The 23,141-nt window shown below is 36.9% G+C and overlaps 1 protein-coding gene across 1 annotated transcript in view; it reads right to left on the bottom strand.

Annotated features, from left to right (window-relative positions):
• Positions 1-23,141, bottom strand: part of THADA (THADA armadillo repeat containing) — a gene marked incomplete at its 3' end in the record, with an annotated part of 165,811 nt that overhangs the window by 135,600 nt on the left and 7,070 nt on the right. The window contains exons 9-22 of the mRNA XM_080341089.1: positions 22,793-22,887; positions 22,272-22,492; positions 20,608-21,299; positions 20,086-20,237; positions 19,782-19,937; positions 18,503-18,625; positions 17,457-17,580; positions 15,965-16,113; positions 14,876-15,086; positions 13,605-13,740; positions 13,134-13,270; positions 12,576-12,734; positions 11,238-11,395; positions 6,837-6,946 (exon numbers count right to left, since the gene is read on the bottom strand). Coding sequence (XP_080197215.1) covers positions 6,837-6,946; positions 11,238-11,395; positions 12,576-12,734; positions 13,134-13,270; positions 13,605-13,740; positions 14,876-15,086; positions 15,965-16,113; positions 17,457-17,580; positions 18,503-18,625; positions 19,782-19,937; positions 20,086-20,237; positions 20,608-21,299; positions 22,272-22,492; positions 22,793-22,887 — 2,623 coding nt within the window. The remainder of the gene's footprint in view (positions 1-6,836; positions 6,947-11,237; positions 11,396-12,575; positions 12,735-13,133; positions 13,271-13,604; positions 13,741-14,875; positions 15,087-15,964; positions 16,114-17,456; positions 17,581-18,502; positions 18,626-19,781; positions 19,938-20,085; positions 20,238-20,607; positions 21,300-22,271; positions 22,493-22,792; positions 22,888-23,141) is intronic.

Raw genomic sequence — 23,141 nt, 5'->3', positions numbered from 1 at the left:
TGTGGATCTCCGCAGCCGGACTCCACTTGGCAGGTCTCTTCATCCACATCAACACACCCTGCAAAAGCTGCTACTTCTAGTCATGTCTGTGGCTGGTCTAAGCTCCCTGGCTAAGCAGAGTTCAAATGTCTTAGTTTAGCTGTGCAAAGAACAGTGCTCATCTCTCTTCAGTGTGTTATCTGAGTCTTAAGACAAACATCCCGCAAGATACACACACATCTGCTGTGGTGCAGACCATTTATAAGTTACTTTGTACCATACTGAATATTTTACTCTTAAGTAAACTGAAGGGGTTTTTTTTCCCTTTCAGTAGCAACAGAAAGAGGAGAAATACACTGAAATCCAATAACTTCAGACTCCCTCAAAACTGTATTGCTTTGATCTTGCCACAAGTAATTCTACCTTGTTCAGTCACCCACCAAGGCACTTTTTTTTTTTTAAAGGTGAAAGAGTTATTGCTTTAAAGTTAGAAACATTAGAGACTATTGACTTTGCAATGGAGATGACTACTCCCTTAAGTTTGGCAGCTCCACCTCCTTATGGTCTGGCAAGAGGAATATTGTCTTAAGAAGCAGGTGGCCCTAAATTTCAAGAATAATGAAGCCTTACAATGTAAAAATGGTGGTCACAAGCTCAAATATCATTTTCCAGAATGAAATAGTAATTATTTTTACCAGATCAAACAAATAGTGTTGATAATTAAAATATAACATAGTAACTCAATACACAAATTACTTAAGATGCAGTACAGTGTTTTTCCACAAAGTTCTGTCTGCCCATTATAATAATTTCATACATGCTCAAAACCCCTTCTGTGGTCAGTATCAATGAGTACAAAAAGCCTGGCAATCCAAAGTTAAAGCTAAATCCCTCTCCCTAACTCATATAGCTGTCTTGTCTCCTATCCAAAACTAATAGTGTGTTAAGAACAAAGGGTCCATCTTGGATTTGGCCTCCCTGGATGTCAGTGGTTTGTGGCATAAACTTCACATGACCAGCAGCATTTTCTACATGGGTACAGCCAGAATTCAGTGCTTCCAATCACTGTAATCAGTCCCTATCTGGAAAAAGAGAGGTTTTCTTTCACCATCTTTCCTCTCTTGATATAACTTTAAATATTATTCTTATTCACAAAAGTAATTAATTCTGGTCTCCATACTATTGCATCACTTCTCAGACAAATAAGAAGACAAGAATCCAGCCTCAGAAACACGTTACTGTTCAAGATATGTCACCTTAGAAGTGGAAGGACTTTGTAGTTTCAGAGGAGTTACTCTTAAAAGTAGATTTTTTCTATCACTGTTTTCATATCATCTGCTCTAAATGAAGCAAAAATTTTCCAAATTACATAGGTGCACTGAGAAAGGTGCTGTTTTGTGGTTTCGCTAGCAATAAAAGAGAGCAAAGAGAGCCTTGGGTGGCCTCATAATTCCAGAGACAATGTCATTACCCCATCTCACTCTTCCACCAAGCACAAAAAGAAATGGGGGGGGGGGGGGGAACATGGACAGGGTTAAAAATTAACATGTCTTGGAACTGAGTAATGCCTTAATATTGTATCTTGTACTTTATTATATACTGTACTTCCCAACTCCACAAGCATCACAATAAATAAGAACAGGTTTTATTGCCTCTAGTTTATTTTTCTCTCCTTCATTTTAGACATCTATGATTACACTTTTGCCAAAAAGCTAGGGACAGTTCTAGTACACGTCACCAGAAAGTCCATCAACAATCTTTAATTTTTACAAGAAAATTTTTCCTAGCAGATTGCAGGGGCCTGGGAAGGCAAAGAGTTACAGTCACTTCAGAGCAACAAAATGAGTCAGAAGCAGAGTTCACCGCAAAGGTTTAGGAAGGTGTACTCCCAGTTCCCCAACAGAAATATCAGAGGATCAGACACTGACCGAGTGCAGATGAATAATTTCCACTGATACTGGATTAAACATTTGTAAAAGCAAACCAAATTTTTTTTCTTTATCATTGCTGTTTCCCAGAAAACAGTATGATACAGTCCTAAGTTGCTGCATAACACCTAAAATTGTGTTCACTGACTTTAAGCTCTAATTGGAACACTTAAAACTGTTCAAAATACATTGTTCCTAAATAAACACATTGCACTATATAACTCTTCCCAAACCTTCACCCTATATTCTTCAACTTTAGTGAGGCAAAGCACTTATAGCCATAGCTATGCAACACCACAATTTTGATCTTTACAGTGATCTTTATATTCTACTTGCTCTCTAAGAAAAGCCTCACTAAATAACGTAAAAGCAAAACAGACAAAACACCATTTGAAACAGCTAAATGATCTGAGTATTCATATGGGTTCCAAAAGATTCAAGTTTAAAATAGATGCCCAAAGCCTTCCAGGGTACTTGCCCTATCAATCATCTTACTGAACCAAATGAGCGTTTGTAATTTCTTGGAGACTATGACAGCAAAGTATTAAAGAAAAAAAAAACAACTTATGTGATTGGTATAGATGTTGCTTGTTTTGTAACCACATGGTTTTCTGGAGGTGCTGTCACAGACAATGTTAAGCAGGCAGGACGAAGGGAGCATTACATTCTTAGAAGGAACACTGAACCAGGAAGAATGGGAACTGGTGTACTCAGAGCAGACTCAGCAATTTACATTCAAATGTCAAGAGAGAGATTGAATTTCATCAGGTTCCTAAGAAATCTCTGTGGAGGAAAGATTTTTCTTTCACCACTAACTCAGACAGGTCTGAATACCATTACTCTGTCTAGAAAGAAGTCTACTTTTGGTTCTTATAAAGACTGGTATTTAAGAGTTGTACAGCTAAAAGCAAGCTCAGATAGTAACACTCCAGCATATGGTTTTAAGGAAGTGTTTGGCTATAAAAATGAAGGACCATGTTCAACTAGAGTCTTTCATAAAACCATGGGAAAGGGATTTGGCACAGTCCTAGTGACATTTTTCAGTGGGTCTTAGAGAAAGAATGAATTAAAGTGCCAAGGATGCTTCTGTAGGGCTCAAGTTCAATTCTGTTCAACAAGGTATCATGTTTAAGCTGCACATTACTGTAAGCTGCCCCAAAGCCTTCCTCCTCTGTTATTTGTGGATACAGCCATAAATGAATAGAGATTCAGGTACACGTGCTTCCAGATTGTGCACAACCTTGCGGCTATAGAGAGCAGTGGAACAGGCTGCCCAGGAAAGTGGTGGAGTCACCATCCCTGGAGGTGTTTAAAAGGCATTCAGACGAGGTTCTTATGGATATGGTTTAGCGCTAGAGTTAGGTTATGGTTGGACTCTCTGATCTTCAGGGTCTTTTCCAACCAAAATGATTCTACGAGAGAGGCAGACCAGTTTGGCCTTCATCGAGAGACTTAATGTGCCTGTTTTGGAGAACACTGCCAAGATAATCCTCATGTCCCAGGAGTACCAAACCAAAGTCATTGGCTATTCCAATATGTGTTTCCTTTCTTCTTCACTTGAAATACAAATATTAGCCTTGAGACCCAGATTGCCCAGAAAATATATTCTTTCACTGAAACAAATATATTTCCACAGAGCTGCTCTCTTGGTTCTTGCAAACTCCCTTTTCCCAAAGGAATACATGCTCTATTTGAAATAGCTTATCTTTAAAAATATTAAGCAGTATGTATCACCAAAAACCTGCTTTGGAGAACTGTTAATTCAGAAGAGGAAAATTCCTTAAATATAATTGTGGTGGGGGTTTTTTTGTCTGTGTGGTTTGTTGTTGTTTTTTTAGTGTTTTGTTTTCGTTTTATGATAATGCATATTTATACTGCTTAATGTTCTTATAACTGCCAGAGAAGCAGAATTCTCTTGAGCTTGGCTATTTTACACCACCATAAAGCTTCTCTTAAGTCATTTATGTTCCATTAAACACAATGGCAGAAAAAGAGGGAGGGAACAAACATATCAGGAATTTCGCTGAAGTCTGGCTAGATTTGCTCTACTCTATTTGCCTTAGTGTTTAAAAGAAATTTTAAAACTGAAAATCAAAGAAAAACAACTAGTCTGCCATGTAGAGAGTCTGCTACAAACCAACAGCACCTTTTATATGTTTTCCAGCATCTCCTACTTTTTAGTTTGCCCTTCCTACAACATTTGTTCCAGATAGCCCTGCATATTGACTGCAATCAGACTGGTGCGGCTTGTACCTGTTTGGTTCACTTCCTTTCTCCTCTCAAAAGAGCTGGTGATAGTAAAAAGTTTGTTTTGTTTTGTTTTTTTTTAAATAAGCCACAAACAAACAAAAGAAAAAGAAAAACACACCACAAACAACACCAAAGCCAACACTATTACTCCAATGGCCAGACTCTCTCCAAGCTGATGGGAGGAATAAATCCTTTGAAACCTAAGTATCTCATAAAGCTTAACCATGGAATTAATTTTACATCAACACATGTTTATATTCACATCCAACATACCTATGGATAACACCCTTCAATATTCAGCAATTGTTTCTATGCATTCGATACTGTTAATAGCTTACTTTATTGGAACACTACATTAATTTAATGAGCATTCAAAGAAGTGCTGCCTGACATGAAAACACTACCTACTGGTACAACACACTTCAATTTTTTTACTACATGTCTCAAAAGACGACCAGTGCTTCAACTTGTTAATACTTTGTTATCTGAACCTACTTCTGGCTTTGGAAAAAAGCAAGTTTCACATACAAAACTAAGTTTAGATAACCATACAGGAAGTTTTAAATTATTATATTGTAGATCTGCAAGAGAAGCACTGAAAAGAAGGAAGGTTTTTGCTGTTGGTATGGTGGTTGATTTTTTTTTTAGTTAGGAAAAAGAGTCATTACTGCAAGTGCAGCATCAGGAAATTGAATGAAACAGTGCACAGTGTGCTGGAGTATCTACAAACAGCAGCCAGAAATACGCAGCAGACAGCAGAACAATGCTTTGTACCTGACTTAGAAAAATCAAAAGCCTAAAACGTCTGCTTGTAGCCCATTCAAACTAGATTCACTCATTGATGCGTCAACACCGGGCGCTTCAAAAAGATGAAGCCAACTTGAAATCACTAGATCTCTGCAACCACAAGCTGCCCTTGAATGAAACTCTTAGCACCTGAAAAGGCAGGGCATAGAGTTTCAAATGATTAACACTTGATAACTCACTAAGCCATTTGTAAATTTTTGTGTGAACGTAACACGTTGCCACCATGAAACATACTGCTTTGAAATTAGTTCATCTTTATGAAACACCCTGTATAACCACTTCTCTAGGAAGGTGCCCAGATAAGTGAGACCACCTCAGCTGTTGTCCATTAGACATTCCCAGCCATTCACCCACCTTGGCAAGGTGCTCACTTGCTGTAGGAGCTGCTCTTTCAATACTTGGAGCACTGGAAACAGCAAAGATCCAGCCCAGAGGGGACATGAATAACAGGCCCACACAAAGGCTGCCACTAGGCAACCATCTGACACATCACCTTAAAACTCCTGAACCAAGTTTTCATAGTATAGAAAAAGAACACAACATTTATAGATATGTATATAACGTATATAGATAGGCAAAAAGATAAGCAAGAACAGTATCACATGGCAGGTTTTTTTTTTCCTTCCTTTTTAAGTAGATAATCAAGCATAAAGTAAGGTTGTGTGACCTCTCAACAAACTACTCAGGCCAACTTAAAATGACTCAGATAGCTAGCACATAGAAGAAAATAATGTACCTTCTACAAATACAGCACCAACAGAACTAAGGCTTAGAGTTTTAACATCTCACTGGCATAGAGAACAAAGGCCAGAATGTGTCAAAAACCAATTTCTGAAGCAGTGATGGTACCCAAATGCAACTGCCCCACCAACATCCCGCACCAGAGATCAGCCCCTTAGTTTTGCTGGGAAAACTGGCTGAGGGGACATGCAGTGAACCTGGTCAGGCAGCTGGTCTGTACTAAAAACACCAAGCTGTTTCCATCAGACTTATTTTTACTTTAGAAAAAACAAACAAACAAAACTACCCCTCTTCCTTCCTCTGCATCACCCAAAATAAACAAGATAAAGATCAGTGCCTCAAACTGGCCCACTTGGGGCAAAAGGGGAACATTAGTTACTTCACCTGCCGTTGGTGTGAAAATATGTGTACCGCAAATCGAAAATGTCTGGCCTTTCCAAAAAGTAGATATTTTGTCTTATTAAAAACTGGATATGACACAATCATCCTGTATCACCAAGAAACATTACCAACATTTGAAATGGGTAAATAAGCATGTAATGAAAATTCCAATGCTCTTGCCCTGATCTCAGGACAATTCTGCTCACTCAGATCTTCTAGGAAAGCATAAAGTTACAAGAGTAAGGAAGAAAAAAAAACCACTAGAAGGCTGCATATCACATCTTGTGATGCACTGCCAGGTAGTCATCCATATGTCAGAATACACAACTCAATGACAAGTAATAAAAAGAGTTTCCAGGAAAACACCCTGGCTGAAACAAAAAGTCTGGCATTTATTTTCATAAAGGGCTGGGAAAGTTGCGGAGGGGTGGGTGGAAAGAATTCTACAGATTCTACACTCCTGCTTTTCCCAAGAGCTTTTGAGAGCTGTTCAGCAAACTAACACACCAGAAATGAAGAAAAAATGGAGCAAGCGTTAAATGTCTGTATGGTCTTCCAATGCCTGAGCACCATCTCTAACCATATCACAGTCCACATCACAAATGTCATGTAACTAACGTCATAATCACACCTACACCAAACTCAAAATCCACATGAAATCAAGAATCTGCTTGGCACAGCCAGTTTCAGGATCAATACCACAGCTTGGTAAAATTATTATATTAAAAACATAAGTTACCCATCTCCTACCTGGAAAGCATTTCCGTAAGTTGCACAAAGCCAGCATATGCCAGTTCAAATGCACCTCTGTGCCTTGATTGCAGCAGATGATGTTTAAAGTACTCGCCAATATTTTTAACCTAAAAAAAGAGAAAAATATATATTTGAAATTATATATAAACAATTTATGTATGCAAGACATTTCTGCAATTAAAAGCAGCAACCCTGCCCCTGGTTAGAAAGGTCACTGGCAAAAGTAAAAAGCAACTTGAAGTCCTATCATAAAGAAAGCACTTAAGGATAACAAATTTTCCACTCAAATTTTCAGGTTAAAAGGATAGTGCTACATCCTTTAGAAAAGGGCAAAAAAATAAAGGACATAAAATTAGCTGTTTGTCCAAGAGGAAAACACTCAGATTTTAAGAAAGGGAAAACTCCAGTTTTCAGAGGAAACAAGCTTAGAATCCTTCTTGTTTGCTTCCACTCTTACCTAAAATCCCAAAGAAAATATCTACCAAATCGCAACAGCAGCAAACATATACAAAAATATCTAAGATAAGAAATTCAAACTTCACCATTGTGCCAAAAGTAAACTAATCTACCTTAGCTATTTTTACGACTCTAGGATTCTGCATAATTGCCTTTGACTGCTAGAAACAATTTTAAAATAAATAAGATTATGTACACATACAGAGCAACATTTAAAAGTCTGAAAAAGCTAAACGCTGTAACTAAATTTTCCCCAATACTGATATTCTAGACCTCTGCCCAGACATCAAGCTTTTAAAGCTGTTTGGAGGCTTACAATTCCACACAATCTCTTTCTACAAAAAGCTTTTTTATTTTTTTTTCCCCTCTAATTCTCATCAACTTTCAAGGTCTAAATCAAACTTCTAATACAATTTGTTTAAAACACATAGCATGCACTTCATTCTATTACGCAAACTCTTCTTCAGGAATATTTCCTAGCAGTTCTTCAGCAAAAATTCCTTTAAAGCATATATATAAAACCAAAAATGAGATCATGTCTAGTTTCTTATAAAATTCTCCTTATTCCGTTATTTATAAAATAACATACTTTAATATTCTGACAAGTAATTAGGATGTCAAAGAAGTTAACATATCTAGCTATATGGCTTTCCACCCTGCTGTTAAGTAATTCATACTACCTAAGCAAGGAGATTTCAATGATTAGAAAGAAGAACTGGAGACTAAGTCTACCTATTATTTCCCGCAGCTAAAACCCACCTAATGTGAAACAAACAATAACTGGAGATATTTGAGCTAAACCAGTTATCTGAGTGGATTTTAAGCTAAGTTGCAGGGTTTCAGCTTTCCAGCCCAAAAGCAAGCATAAGTGCCCATTTTTCAGAAGGAACTGACCCACAAAGAGACCAGCTCCCCAGGTGTGTAAACAAAACCAAACCGAGAAAACCATACACATGCACATCAAATTACTGTCCTGTTCCACCACCACCCTTACGTTTTTAGAATAAGTCATATGCATTTCTGGTTTGGGTTTTTTTTTTGGGGGGGTCACATAACTTCCAACTTTGCTATTTATATTTCTGAGCTTTTTGCAGCAGCCACATTGACTAGGAGCTTACTTCGAATTCAACTCTGATATATTCATTTCCACACATAGGACAGAGTTTGAAGAAAAAGCACTGCAGTTACTCAGTTCTCACAAGTGACACAGGACTGATCCTGAAGCAAGTGCATAAGCAGGGATTCCTATCTAATGGCATCATGCCATCCATGACTGTCCTACTTCCCTGTGCCATAAAACCAGTACTACATTTGTCAGGATGGAGAACAAGTCAAGGAATTCATGTTTTCCACACCACAACAAAGATCCACAGCAACCGTAAAAAAAGGTGACCCTACCAACTTTGCTTGCACACGAAATAACACCCTGGTTCATGTTAAAATATTCAAATGTGGAGTAGGCAGCAAATAGCTTAAATACATCTAGTCAATTTGGGTCAAAAACCCAAAATACAACAGGTTATAACATCTTAATAATCCAATAGTCAATCATTTACAGGGCCGTCCTTGCTGCTGAGACCAACAATCTCTGTATTCAGGATATAAATTCTGCACAAGAGGTTCCAAAAGTGCTCTGAGAAATGGTTGGTACAGTTGTGCTTCCATATCTTACTTTCCTGGCAGTAAGATCCCACTAAAAGTAAGGTCCCACATTCTAGGGAGTATTTTATTTTTCAAAGCATTAGGAGAGGACGGCTTCAAACTCATATAGGACTGCAAGAGCATCTCACAGCTTGAAACAACTAGTAGGCTAATGAAGTATTGCTAACAATTTTGAACTCCAGAGGAGATAGACCAGTTACACTAAACACTGGGGAGAAGTTTGGTTTTCATTGTTTGGGGGGGTTTGTTTGATTTAAACTCTTTTTTGCACAGAATGAACTCCAAAGCAGCAATTGGAGCCACATCTCTGCACCAGAGGCACAAATAAGCAACAAGTAGAGAGGGTTGGCATCTTCTGTGTACTTCAGTGTTCCACCACAAGGGCTCAGCTCGGCTCTCCTCGGCTGCTGGGTTAACACAAGCAGAACCCCTGACACCGGGACACTACTATGTCTTCTGCTGCCCATTTCTTTTCACTTTGGCACACAGTTCTGGTAAGCTTATCTCCCAAAACTGTCTTAAAACCTCACAGATGAGATAAAGAGGAATTTGAGGAAGAGTTGAAAGTTCTGCTGTGTTTGAAGCATTGTCTGACTCAAGGCAATATGATCAAGGTTTCTCTAGAGTTTCCCCACTTTGTATTCTTAAATCTCTTTCAATACTTACAGAATAAAGATGGGCAACTTTAAAGGAAAGCTCTACATGCATAAGATACCAAAATCAAATTCTCTTATTTTTCAACACTGAAAAGTGTTTAATAGAGGTCTGAAGCCACAGTTGTTCTATTAGCATTTCTAGTCATTTATGATGAAATTCTTTCTTTTTTTACTTACAATTAGGTAAATGCCAGTTAGAAGAAGTGCAGAGAAAATGCCCATATTTTTTCCTATAATATTTGTTAAACAGCCAAATTGTATTTCCTTGTGTACTTCCTTACAAGCCAGAGGAAAAATCAGGATGTCAGACTGACATCAGTTAGCATTCTTCAAATTATAACACAGACGCTCCTTTTTACAGGATGATGTAAAAAGCATAAAGAATTTAATGAGGCATCTATGGGAAAATAAGATATGTTCCTTAATGATACAGTATTTCTGAAAGGGCAACTACTGTCTGCTTTCAAAATAAAGATGGAGACGCTAGTTGGAGCTGACTCATGCTAAAAATACCAATTCCTTTTTTGACTTGGAGCAGATTAAAGAATGTAATGGTGGAAATGCACATCTATTCTCTCATCTACCCTCCAGGCCTCCACAACAATACAAACACAGCTGTTAACCAGATGAAAACGTGAAGGCTAAAGACAACACAAGAATAAAGATACTAGGTGTTACTGCCATGGCACCACAACATTAGATAACTTAAGAAATAAGATCTGCAATACATTATACTATTAGTTATGTAAAGTTCTAACACCTAAGGAAAAGCTAAATAAATATTTTTCTGTTGGAGAGAAAGAGAGGTTAAAAAGTACTGTGTCTTGCATATTTCAATCTTCCATGCAGAAACTGGTTTTGTTGAAACCATATGGAAATAAAATGTCATCAATTAAAACCAGAAATTTAATAAACACAAAATATTTCCCAAGTAAATGCCTATGGTAATCTAATTCCTTGTAAACACTGCACTCAAAATGCTATAGGAGGCCCAGATGGCATATTAACATTTCTCATCTCTTAAATTAAAAAAAAAAAATGAAGGAAAAGGAGAGTCACATTTATTTGTGAATAATTTGTATGTAATCTCCTACATTGGACAAGACTACAACTACTTGAGCATGTTTAACTTTCATAACAATTGATTATGAAGTTCGATTAATGAAGAGCGTTAAATCAAATCCCAACAGGTATGGTTAAAAAATGAAACAAAAGACACTTTCAATATGAAGTCAGTTTACAAGATTTTTAACAACTCTATTAATGCCCAGTATATATAAATACATATGTCTATAGGCATTGGTATCCCTGAACAGAACAAACTCAATGAATACCTAATCTAATTGTATTGTGTTATTTGTAAGATGTATGCTATCTATGTATAACAACTTCTCCACTTATCTGTTACTGCTATGCTTATGCCTTCTGAATACCATCTTATCAAAAAGTAGACCATTAACCAAGTTTAACAAAACCAGGAAACCATGAGGAGAACATGGCAATTAAAAGAAAAAAAGCAACCTTTCCCAATACAGAATGTAGATTTAAGAAAACCAGCTTTCAGAAAACTGTCCTCCCTAGCCCCAAGAAAGTGAAGATTTTATTATAAAAAGCACTTTCCTACCTGTTCTACAGTAATAAGCCCATTTGAGGGTTCAGATGCAGCCTGTGAAGGTAAAAGTTTACACAGTGTCCCTAAGAGCAGAGATACTTCCTTCATGCTCCTCCAGCAACATACAAGAACCATTTGGGCTGTGACATCACATGTCTGCACTTCTTTACCTTAAAAATAAAAATCAACAAATGTGATAGTGTAACTCAGCTCTCAAACACAGACTTCTAATTTAAACTTCATTTAGCCTGATCTACTTACAAAACACAATTAACTATGAAAAAAAATTTTTGAACTTGCTAATTCAAAAGATAATTGAGTTCTCCTGGCCCTAATTACTTCCACTCCTGAACACTCACTGTACTTTATTCTGCTTGGAAAGAGCAGCAGTATAGCATTTCACCAGAAAACTGCGATTCTGAAAAGTACAGGTCACAACTGATATTCACTTGCACACCAAACTACACAAACACCTACAACTTCAGAGGCAGGCTCCAGCAAACTCCATGGCAATCATCCATCCATCACTTTTTGCATGTTATTTGGTTTTTAATCCAGGTGCCCTCATAGGAAGAGGCCAGGGCAAACCCACGTTTTTAACACAACATCTCCATCTGGTGGCCATTGTGGCACTTGAACACATTTACAGATTTCTTTTCATGAAGCAAAAACACACGCCCCAAGTCAAACTATTTTAAACACAGGAAAAAACATGTGAGGAAAGAAAGTTCAAATGTTTAAGAATAAAAAGTTTTCATAAACTACTAAATTTTATAATGTACAGATATTCTATAAATTTATGCTGACCTACACTAAGTATGCCAAAGTTTGCAATTTTTTTATCATTGTAAGGTTCAGTTTCATAGTTTCTATTCATTAAAGCAGAGAAATAATATCTAACATTTTACCACTAGAATCTTTCAAAAAGAAGCTTCTACTTATGTAATTTCATGCAACAATTTTTATTGCATTAACATATTCCCCACTAGTCTTGTGTACACTGGAGAGGGAAATCACACTAACATTTCAACAAGAAACTCATTAAAAGTGTTGCTTGATAGAAAAGGTGTTGAAGATTACCCGGCCAGTGCAGTTAAGGCAATAGATTCTAGGCCAATATCAAACCAACTCATTTTTATTTGTGCTTTAAGAGAGATTAACCACAAACTTCCAGAAAAACACGGTCAATTCATCTTTAAAACCATACCATGAATAACTAGGTTCTGACAGATTTATTGTAGAAATGAAACACTACACGGAGCAACTAACTTCCAATTTTGATCAACCATGTAAAATGCCTGCTCTATAAAGAATATCTTGATTTAATGACTAATACAGCACTGGATTTACCTCTCATTTCTGCGCAAATATTTTCCATTGGCCTGTGGTCAGCCTGCTTTTCAGACTCTACTTTGCAGTGTTCTTTCAGAATTTTTGCTTGCAAGAAATAGTCATTCGTGTCCTGTGGTTGTATCTCATGTAGAATCATCTGCAGGCGATCTGCACTTTCTACGTATTAAACAAGAAGAATTTTTAAGCTAGCTTTGTTTTTCACTTCCAGTTCTTTATACAAATATAATTCATTTTGAGTATGTAAGTATAGAAGAAAGCTATTAGCAGGAAAGAAAAAAATACAAAAACTATGGTGATTACAAGGATTAAGGAAGAAAGAACTGGACTTCACAGTCATCTGTTTTAAAACAGATGCAACAATATTATCTGCAAATGCTTCTTTTATTGTTTTTAGTGCAGAAATCAAGTCAACCTCTATCAGAAGTTTAAAGAGTAATTTAAGATCATGACATAAGAAGTAGAAATGAAGGAGTGCTAGTTCTAGTTCTGAATCACTGTAAGACAAATAGAATTTCAGATCTCAAGAGAATTCTTCGGGGGGTTTTGTTTGTTTACCTGAATCACTATCCATTGGAATAAGACCTTCTGGTGATGAGCTCTGCACTACTGGTGATACTACAGCAGAGAGCTTGTATGACATCAAAATGAGCCTTGCCACCATTTCCTTCCATTCAGCTACCAATGTCAAGTTACTTTAAAAAAAAAAGAAGTGCAAAACCAGAAACAAAACCCAACATGGATTAAAAATAATTGTATCATTGTAAAAGAATTTAAATTACACACACTTCTGCAACAGTATTTATGAAAACTATAAATAGGATACAGTTTGAAAAGGTTTAGGACTGAGTTTAACACATAAAAAGGGCATATCCAACAACTGGCTGAACAGTGAACAGTGTAGCAGCCAATAATACAGGTGCTGGATTTCTTTACCAATAACACCGTATACCTTTACGCTCACCTGAGCAGCATGTTCACTGTGCTTAAATACAGAACTACAACTATTTAGTAGCACGTTTTACTTACTTAAGAGATAATTGCTGCAAAGCCCCAGTTATACAATGCACTCTCCCATACATTGGGAACGATGCTGCTGCTCGAAGCAGAGAGTTCTTAGCTTGAAATATTTCTTCTTCAACATTCACCAACAAAAGTTTGATAACTAAAATTTTAAAAAGTACAGATTCACATTATAGACATACATTGTATTTTCTAAGAAATAAATGTGTTTTAAAGAAATAGGAAAAAAGCCTGTTCACACAACAATTCAACAGACAATGCACAGCAATTTCCTTGTTTACCCTTTTCACTCTCTTGTTATTTAGATAAAAGAATATCTATTTTCACTTACCTAAAATCCAGCAATATTTGTTATAGTCAACTTAGTCTGTCTACCCAAATCAGACAGCAGCTGTGAAAAGCACAGCCTTGATCCTATACTCAGGATCAAGTCAAAAGAGGTTCCCTACCACATACTCAAAGTCAGACTTCGCCCTTAGAGCCATATTAATACAACAAATTGTTCAGCAGAAAGATCAGCATTTTATGGCTAAATATTTAAATCTTACATTGGCCACTAAAGAACCTGCCCAGTTTCAAGGATAGATGTGCCTATTTATATTTATACCATGAGGCATCTCAGCATCAGAATCTGAACAGATTACAGACCCAAGTATAACGCTACAGGTAACAAATTACATCCAATGCTTTATTACACACAATTAAGTTAAAGATTTTGGATTTATTGCAAAGTACAAAAGGCAGGAGAAGGTTGCTTAACAGATTTTCCAAATATGCCAGATCTAGCGTGTCTCTGCTTTCATCCAGAGGCACTGAACCAAAGAAAAACGTTCCACATGTGAACAATGCCTAATTACTACAGAAATGTACATGCAGAGCTGCAAACGACTCAGAAAAACTGTTCCAAGCAAACGGAGCTCCAAGGGGCAGAGCTGCAAATATCAAGTACTGGAAGATAACACAGACCAAGCGTTGCTGCCTTCGCTGGGGGGTTCCTTCCCGCACTTCATGTGCACAGGATGACTCCGGGTCACCAACCCACTGATCAGAACAAAAATCACCTGCTAAGAGCATTGGCTAGCTTCAACCTGAACAGGACCAGATTAAGATCTTACTAAGGCATCTGGCTTCTTAAAAGCAAAACAAAATACACTTTAAAACCTACTAGAAATAAGCACTTCTTACTCGTTATGCCTCCTACCAAAAGTTTTAAGGAAAAGCAGTAAGGTTTCAAATAAATATAAAAAATATGGAGGTCTATTTCCTCAAAAGCTTACCTGCTAAAGTGTTCTTCTCCACTGTACCTACTGAGGTGTTTTCATCCACCCGGGGGTTATGCTCAACCCATTTTCCTAAACAAATATGCTGTAGTCCTTTATGATGTATTAAGAAGTTAAACAAATATGAAGCAGTGACACAATCATATGGCTTGGTACTTGTGCTAAGATCCATTGCTGCTTGGAATAGGAGATCTAGATTTGCAGAATCCTTAAAAAACAAAAAAAAACACATACACAATATTGCTCATTTTACTGAGTTTCCATATTGATTTAATTAAGCTACTTAGCACCCTGGAACATAAGAACCTGCTTTTCAGTAAGTTTGCTGATACGTATTTCTTAACTCTTACTTTGTGCGCTGATCACCTTAAAACTCAAAACATGCATCTGTACATATTCAGCAAAGACACGATTACGTGCACGCTAAGGATGGGGACAGTCATTTATAGAGCAGTATTCACACATGCTGCACTTCATTGGAGGAATTTTTGGTTTTTTTTCATTTGGGGGTCTTGTTTGTTTGTTCAGAAATACTGTGTTTTATCTGCTAACGGACACCACAGAGCAGCACAGTTTATCAGGAAACGGTATTTGTTCACCAATACTTACAAAGTTAAAAGTAAGTTTTTATGAAGTAATAAACAGAAAAAACAGTATTGCCTCAAAGGGCAAAATTTGGGAGAAATCAAACAGACAATCAGATAATGAAATCTGAGAGTAACCAGAAAAGGAAAGAGCGAGTTGAATTTCTTAAAACAAGATCAAGTCAAAATGCCTCGATCATTTACAGAGGGAAGTCACAGCTAAGCAAGGAGCTTGCATCATCTATTTCTATGATATTTCACAGTCGTATCTAATGAATTTCCCAAACTCCTTCATCCATTAGTGAAACAAGCCTCCTCAGGTAAGGGCAGAAGCTGTGTAAAAATACACAGATGATGCCAGCAATGAACACTACTGAAGGCAACTTGGGCTAACTTCTAATTTTCAGGAATTATGCTTTGTACCTAACCCAAGTACCTAGTATAATGCAAAACATTCATCTTTCACAAAATTATTCCCTTTAAACTACTTTTTATTACATACCTGTAAATTAAACGCAATATCACATAGTTTCATCAAAAGCCCAAACGCCAGAACTTTTACTTCCTCAAAAGTGCTGGCAAAACACTGGATCAAAGTTTGGACACGAGCAGAATCAATCACCTGCTCCAACTGGAAAACTTGTGCCTGGCCTGTTCAAAGAAATCAATGTCTTACATACTTTTGCTTCAATTCTTTCCAGAATAAGCACTGTATTCACATTTTGCTTAGCTATACTAAAGACTTATTTTAATATTACTAGCTTCTCTTAACAGGTCTTGAAATGCCATGTTTACTGTTGAAAAAAAAAGTTACTATATAAAAAAAAAAAAATGACTTGTAGTAATTCAGAAAGTAACTTATTGTCAGAAACAGAATCCCATTTATTCACATTAAATTCAGCCTTAAAAATAATATTTTTAGCTTTGCTTAAAAATTCTTTTCCTGTAAGTATGTAGTATTAGAAAATAATCCATCTCAAAAAAATGTTTAAAACTTCAGTGTGTTTTGAGGTTTGGTTTGGGGGGGTCCTTTTTGTCATAGGAATAATCCCCTGAAATAGAAGCCATTACAATTTTTTGCTTTTAATTTAGATTTAAAGGGGTCATGACTTCTGGCGACTGACCTAATGCTGTAAAGAAGCCAGAAATGTTAAGATTTAAGCAAGTGCACCACATTGCAGAACAGAACACAACAGCAGCTAAATCTCCTTTATAGAAGTAATGTCAGGCTTCTGAAATCCTCAAACTGCTATTATAAACAATTGTCAACACAACTTTCTATTTAAAAAAAGGCAGAATCAAACCACAAACTCATAATAATACAATTGATGTGTTTATGATTTATCAGGGGTTTTGAGAAAAGATCACTACTGTTTAAGACTGAAAACATCATTTTATCTTGGCCATAAGATCCAGAGATCTTATGATTCAGCAAGCTCATCAGTATTCCAAGCTTCTAAATAGTACTTCTTGAGTTGGGGTTGTCATAACACTGTGAAGAAAATCTAAAATAACAGCACAACACCATAAGCTGTCCAGTTAAAGTGTTCCTTATTTAGTATAATAATAGCATGATGACAAGCAAGCCTTCTCAATCAAGTGTTCTTACGGTCTCAACATTTTTAATTACATATTGTCAAGATCCTAGAACAGGAAAAGGCAGTAAAGTTATCAATTATATTGAATATTATCCAAAAGTTTTCTTTATAATAACAAAAATTCATTGAAAAACCTCGCTAAAAACATTCTATGCAAGAAAAACCCAATTTATAGAAGATATTTAACAGATCATAACTATTTGTATCTACTTCAACATTCCATTTTCCAATAAAATTTATGATCCTTTCTTTGGGTGAAATGAAATTTCTGTAGTATTTCCTATCTTAGTTAACACCTAAAAGTATCATTTCATTTTGACAGAAATTAACTAGCTGGCATAGAAGAATCTTTTTCAATACCTCCCACTCCTACAGCCTATAAATTAGGTGTCTCACCTTTTGGAGCAGAAAATATTTCTGCTATTAATCCTAGAATACTCAGTGCAGAAAATCTGGTTGGGTGTGACGAACCAGGAAATAGTGCCTCAAAAAGTTTGTCACATACAGATGACATGAAATCCTGAAAAATCACAAAAGATATTTTAAGACAGTTTGATTGCTGCCCTACAAACAAAATTAATAGTAACTGAAGTTATGTCATTCTGCTTTACATGTTACTCAAAAAATTACAACCTTACATTAATTTTGGAAGAATAGGAGGCTGACCTTCATAACACTAATGAATTCCTTGTTTCCTAGAGTGCTGTGAGGGCTGGACAATCATTTGAGTTTGGTTTTTTTTAAATAAATGTTTTCCTTCCCCACTCCCACAAAAAGATAACCATTGTATCAAAGCTCAATTAGTCAAACAAGAAAAGCAGAACTCAAGACAAGAAACAGTTTAACACAAAGAAACTGATGATGTGAGCCCTCAAATAGAAAAAAAAGACAAATGCAAAGTCTTCAGCCAGAAGTCTTTGTGCTGAAGCTCTGCTGTTCTTTCTCTCACTGATTGTTCTACAGAGCTAGAAAAAGGCTGAAGCTCAAGGGATCTCTGTTTCAAGCCCAAGCAACGCACCTCACTTAAAACCTGCTACTAACCTGCCATAAGCTGACAGGACATTTACCTGAAAATCTTAGTTTGGCTTGGGGGTACAATTCCAGGCATTCCCCATTTACTGCTGTTTCAGTTCACATCATGGAGCAAACCCTCAGAGAATGTCCAAAAGCAATAAAGGTTTTGTGTTAAAATTAACCCTGAATATACCCTCCAAATACTAATAGGCACTCAGTTCATGAGACAACGGTACATTTAGTCAAAGTTAACTTGCTAAGTGCAGAGTGGACAAGGTTTTGCTTCACAGGGTTCTTCCTTCTGCACTTCACTATGTTCTAATGCAGACACAGCCCAACTTATGCACAGGCGTTCTCAAGAACAATTAACTATCATTCAAAAATGCTATCCCATCTCTTGTATCTGTATCTCCAGCAGTCTGACTTACTTTATATTGCTGCAAAATCCCCAAAGGCTGCCTTTTAGTTGAGTTTTCAAGTAACTCTTGCTTGCTTTTACTTTGCTCCAACTTAAAAAGCACCTGGGAACTCTCTTGTATCCTACAAAATAACTTTTAGAACAAAAGTAGAACATAGGTAAGGCAAGAATCATTGACAATTAAATACGGGAAAGGGGGATTTTCAGCTTATTTTCCAGAACATGTTGCTTGTAATTCTTAAAAATTTTGCACTCAGTATAACACAGAGCAGATCCTTCTCCCACCACTACAAAACCATGTTTTTTGCTCCCCCATCTCTCATGGCCAACCTTTTTCCCCTCCCCCTGCACCTCCAACACCTTCTTCCATTTTCCTCCTTAAATTCATGCCTAGTCTCCTCCTCCCATCTCCTCTCATTTGCTGTGGCACATATGCTCCTCTATAAAAAAAAATTACTGAATTACTGCATTTAAATCTTACAGATTCAGTGTCTCTTACAGCTTGACTCACCTCCGCAGTGCTTACCCCAGCTCTTTTGTTACCCACTAATATTATTTCTTTTATTATTACACCCCCTCTAACACAATTTTTCCATCTCATATTCCTCATTTTGCACCAGTAAACAAAGTAAAGAGACGGACTACAGCTATTCTGTTTCCACCAAACCTATTCCCTCATTTTTCCTGTCTCCAATTATTTATTTTCTCCTTCTACGCTGCTTTCTTTTGCCATCAACATTTTCCAAAACATTCTTTATACATACACAGTTACCTCATTTTATCCATATCTTTCTACCATGATCTACATATGACCTTGGCAACTTCTGCAACATTGACATACTCGATCCCTGCAGACTCTAACAGCACAGCCACATCATGCTGTTCCCTCCATAATCCTCTCCCGTCCTCCAGGTCAGGTTGCTGAGGCTGATCAAGTGACTCTGAACTTGCCTGAGGTCTGGTAAGTCTACACAGATGCTCTTAGTCCACAATGAAGTTCATTGCTTACACTACAGCACATTGTTTTGCTATTGGTAAAGTACACGTACCCTGACAGGTTAAGTAACACTTACTACCATTCATGATCAAGTTACTGTGCCTATCACTTAATTTTTTATTTAAGCCATCCTTGCCTGCGATGACTTACCACCATTCAGTTCGGTAACAAACACCACAGTCCTCATCTCTTTCAGAGGTACAACTTTGTAACATACTCAGTATAATTTTTTTTAAACGCTACTTAACTAACATATTAAGCACATTAGACAGTGTTTATAGTTTGGGATTACCTTTCTCAGTAAAGAACATATCTGTTGCCTTACTGCAGGAGACTGGCTGTTCAAGTTGTACATCATGAAAAATTGAATTAGCTGCATTTCCTCCATAGACACAATTTCCGTGCTACGATGGGTTTCACAAAGTAAACCTAAAGCATCAATGCAAACCTGGAAGATATTTAGATATTAACCACAAAAGAGTTACAGGCACCTATGATGACACCTTTGTTTTAAAACAATGCTGACACAGTATTTAAATTAGAAAAATTGCTTCAACCTTAAAGACAAAAAAAAAAAAAAATAGTTGTCCCTTTACCTGATTGTGCTGATGGACTAGACCTTGTTTTATACGTTCAGTGGATACAAGACCACTGCTCATGATATTCAAAAGTTCCAGGTGTCCATGTGCCCTGGCTGTTCTTAGGCATGCCATCAGTGCTCCAAGAGCTCCTCTAGTACTGCGAGAGCCTAAAGAAAATGAAAACCTGTAAAGACTATATTTTGATGAATACAAACTATGTACAAACTGCAGTGCTTGTCAAAACCTGCTACTAGACACACCTGTGCAAGAAATAACAGCTGAACAGAAAAACAGTAGAAAAAATACTGATATGTAACAAAGCTTAGCATGTAAAGAGAACAGTAAGGACCCTACAGTTGAATACTAATTATTTTCCTCATGGCATGAAGATACACTTATTATTATTATGAATTCCACCTTGAAAAACTAACAGCAATAATAACCATCTGGAATTTTTCTCCCAAATTAGTTCTAATAATAATAGAGATTGCATTTCTGAGATTTTTTTAATCATAATTACAATATTTGTTGCCTTACCTAGATTAGCATCTGCAGAAGCCTGAAGAATTCGAATCATGTAGCTCAGACTGTCAGGGCTACACTTGAGCAACTTTGGTAAATAGTAATCTATTATATAAGTAGTTTGGTCATGGTTCCCTTCACACAGTATTACCAGAAGAGGAGAAACCCAGATGTCGTGCCAATGGTCAATCCAGGTGCTTTCTTGAAAACTCAAAGTAAAATGGGTTTTGTGATTTGTAAACATGGTTTCCAAAAGATCACTAGCATAGGGTGCAAGAGACTGATCACTCATCACATCCAAGATTTGTACTGGAATTGTTCTGTCCAACTGCAGTATGTTTTCAGTGCCCACACACTCCACAAGACAGCCAAGAGAAGCATATTTCCCTTTTACATGCCATTCCAAGCTTAGTAAACGTTTTATCAACCTTTCAAAGAATGGGTCTGATTTTTCATTGGAATCTGCAATGGTGGTTCGATGTATCTGAAGAAGATTCTTGAATATCAGTTTGGTTTGGTGTCTAACAGCATCCAGAGGGTGTTCCCAGTGTGTGTAAATGTATTCCAGGACATTCCCAATTACATCCGAGTTCCCATTAAGCTTGATTTTTAGATTTGGGGAGCCTGAAATGAGGGCAGCCAGTGCTGAATTAGTCCAAATAGCAAGGATTCTAGACAAAGACGTTGCCATATTGGATTCTTTCAACCTTTTAAAAAGAAAAGTTCATTATTTGCATTTGTCTTTTTTTTAAGAATACTTTATTTCAAAATAACTATTCATCACATTAGCTTACCTCACACTATAACAGGTAAGGAGATAATACCCATTCATTGAAGAAAAGGAAATTACCACAAAAAGGAGGTGATGAATTGGACATTGCAAAGTGTATGACACCTGACACGCTGTTAACTGGTTACAGATAAAAATCCTACAGATTGGGGGAAAGAAACCTGACAAGCCACTACACTTACTATTTTGAAAACAAAAATTCATATCCACACGCTAATAATTTGAGCAGCATTACATTACTGCATGCTTCTTGAAAATACACAGACAAATTTTCACTGGCATTTAAACCATAAAAACACAGTAGTATGTGCGCAAAACCAAAATCACAAAACTAACCTCCAAGGCATGAACAAAGGCTGAACTGAATATATGTTTTATCTCCTATATAACAGTGCTGGTAATCCATTAGATGCAAGCACTCAACACTTGCAAACAGAAAGAAAAAGTAAAAAAATTAAAAATCATCTTCAAGTATTCCACTCATTGGTACACTTCATTTTCTTCTGTACTTTTAAAAGCATTGGAGGTGATGTCCTGAAACAAACGTTTATCTGTCTACATAACAACTGATTCTGCCACACTTTACCATCAGGTAGTTGGTAAACTAGCCCCACTTATGATGGAAAAACAAAATTTCCTTTTAGCATGCAGGAGAAAATTGTAACTTAGAACTATCTACGCAATATCATTACATTATATCTTTCAAACTTAGAATTATTCCAAATATATTAAAAAGAAGACATGATCTGTGGCAGAAACTAATACCATTACACTAAAAATGGCAAAGAGCTATTCTACCAGGACCATATGAGCCTTGTAAAAATACTACTAAAAACATCAAGCCCCTCCTCCAAAACATGAAACAATACAAAGCAAAATACAGGCTTACTCTGAACTCAAAGATAGCAAGACTGATACAATATCTAATAACAGTTTCTCTCCATTTTCACCCATGCTGCCATTCTTCCATTCCAGCATGGCCAGGGCTCCATGGCAAAGAAAGAGACGGACCGAGTCAGGGAGTTGTTCCATACACAGCGTCCCACAGGTACTCACAAACCACACTGGCACACCTGCGGGTTTCACTGACCCAAGAAGCAAGTCACTGACCTGCAATAGCAACATAACACCCATTACAGTATCTCAGCACAGAAGAAAAGCCATTTTGTGCATAACTGAGAATCTTGGGAGATCTGATGAGATTTCTTGAATTGTTTTTCTCAAATTCAAAGCCTAGTCATATTATTTTGCACAGCAAGGACAGACAAAAGGATTTAGACTCCAGCACAAGACTGGTATGAAGGTTGGCAGGTCCTGTTATCCATATCAGCAAAGCCTCTGAACAGCACTGGTGGCACTGATTAACACCACTGTGACATTTCACAGTCTTTAGTAAAGGAATACACTTACCAAGGAAGGCAATTCTTCAACTGGCTCATACATAGCTTTGATAAACAGAATAACAGCCAGTCCTGAGGTAGTCTGAACAGTTTGCAGCAGAGTTGCTATATGACAGAGAAAGATATTTCCCATTACAGTGCAGCAAATATTGTGTGCTACAACTATGTATCAAAATTATAAAGATAGTATTAGAATCTCCTCGACTACTTGTAGTTGTATAATCACAAAACTGCAGTATCTGCCCAGGCAGCAAGTATTAACCAATTTATACTCTAGCGTAATAGGAAACTATTAATACCATTTATCAGACAGAAAATATAGAACTGTCCAGTAAGACAAGGAGGGCTGTGGCAGAGCC

This window comes from Nesoenas mayeri (genome assembly GCF_963082525.1).
Source record: "Nesoenas mayeri genome assembly, chromosome: 3".
NCBI classification, from domain to species: domain Eukaryota; kingdom Metazoa; phylum Chordata; class Aves; order Columbiformes; family Columbidae; genus Nesoenas; species Nesoenas mayeri.
The sequence above is the reverse complement of the archived record's forward strand: the minus strand, read 5'-3'. Positions and strand labels throughout refer to the sequence as shown.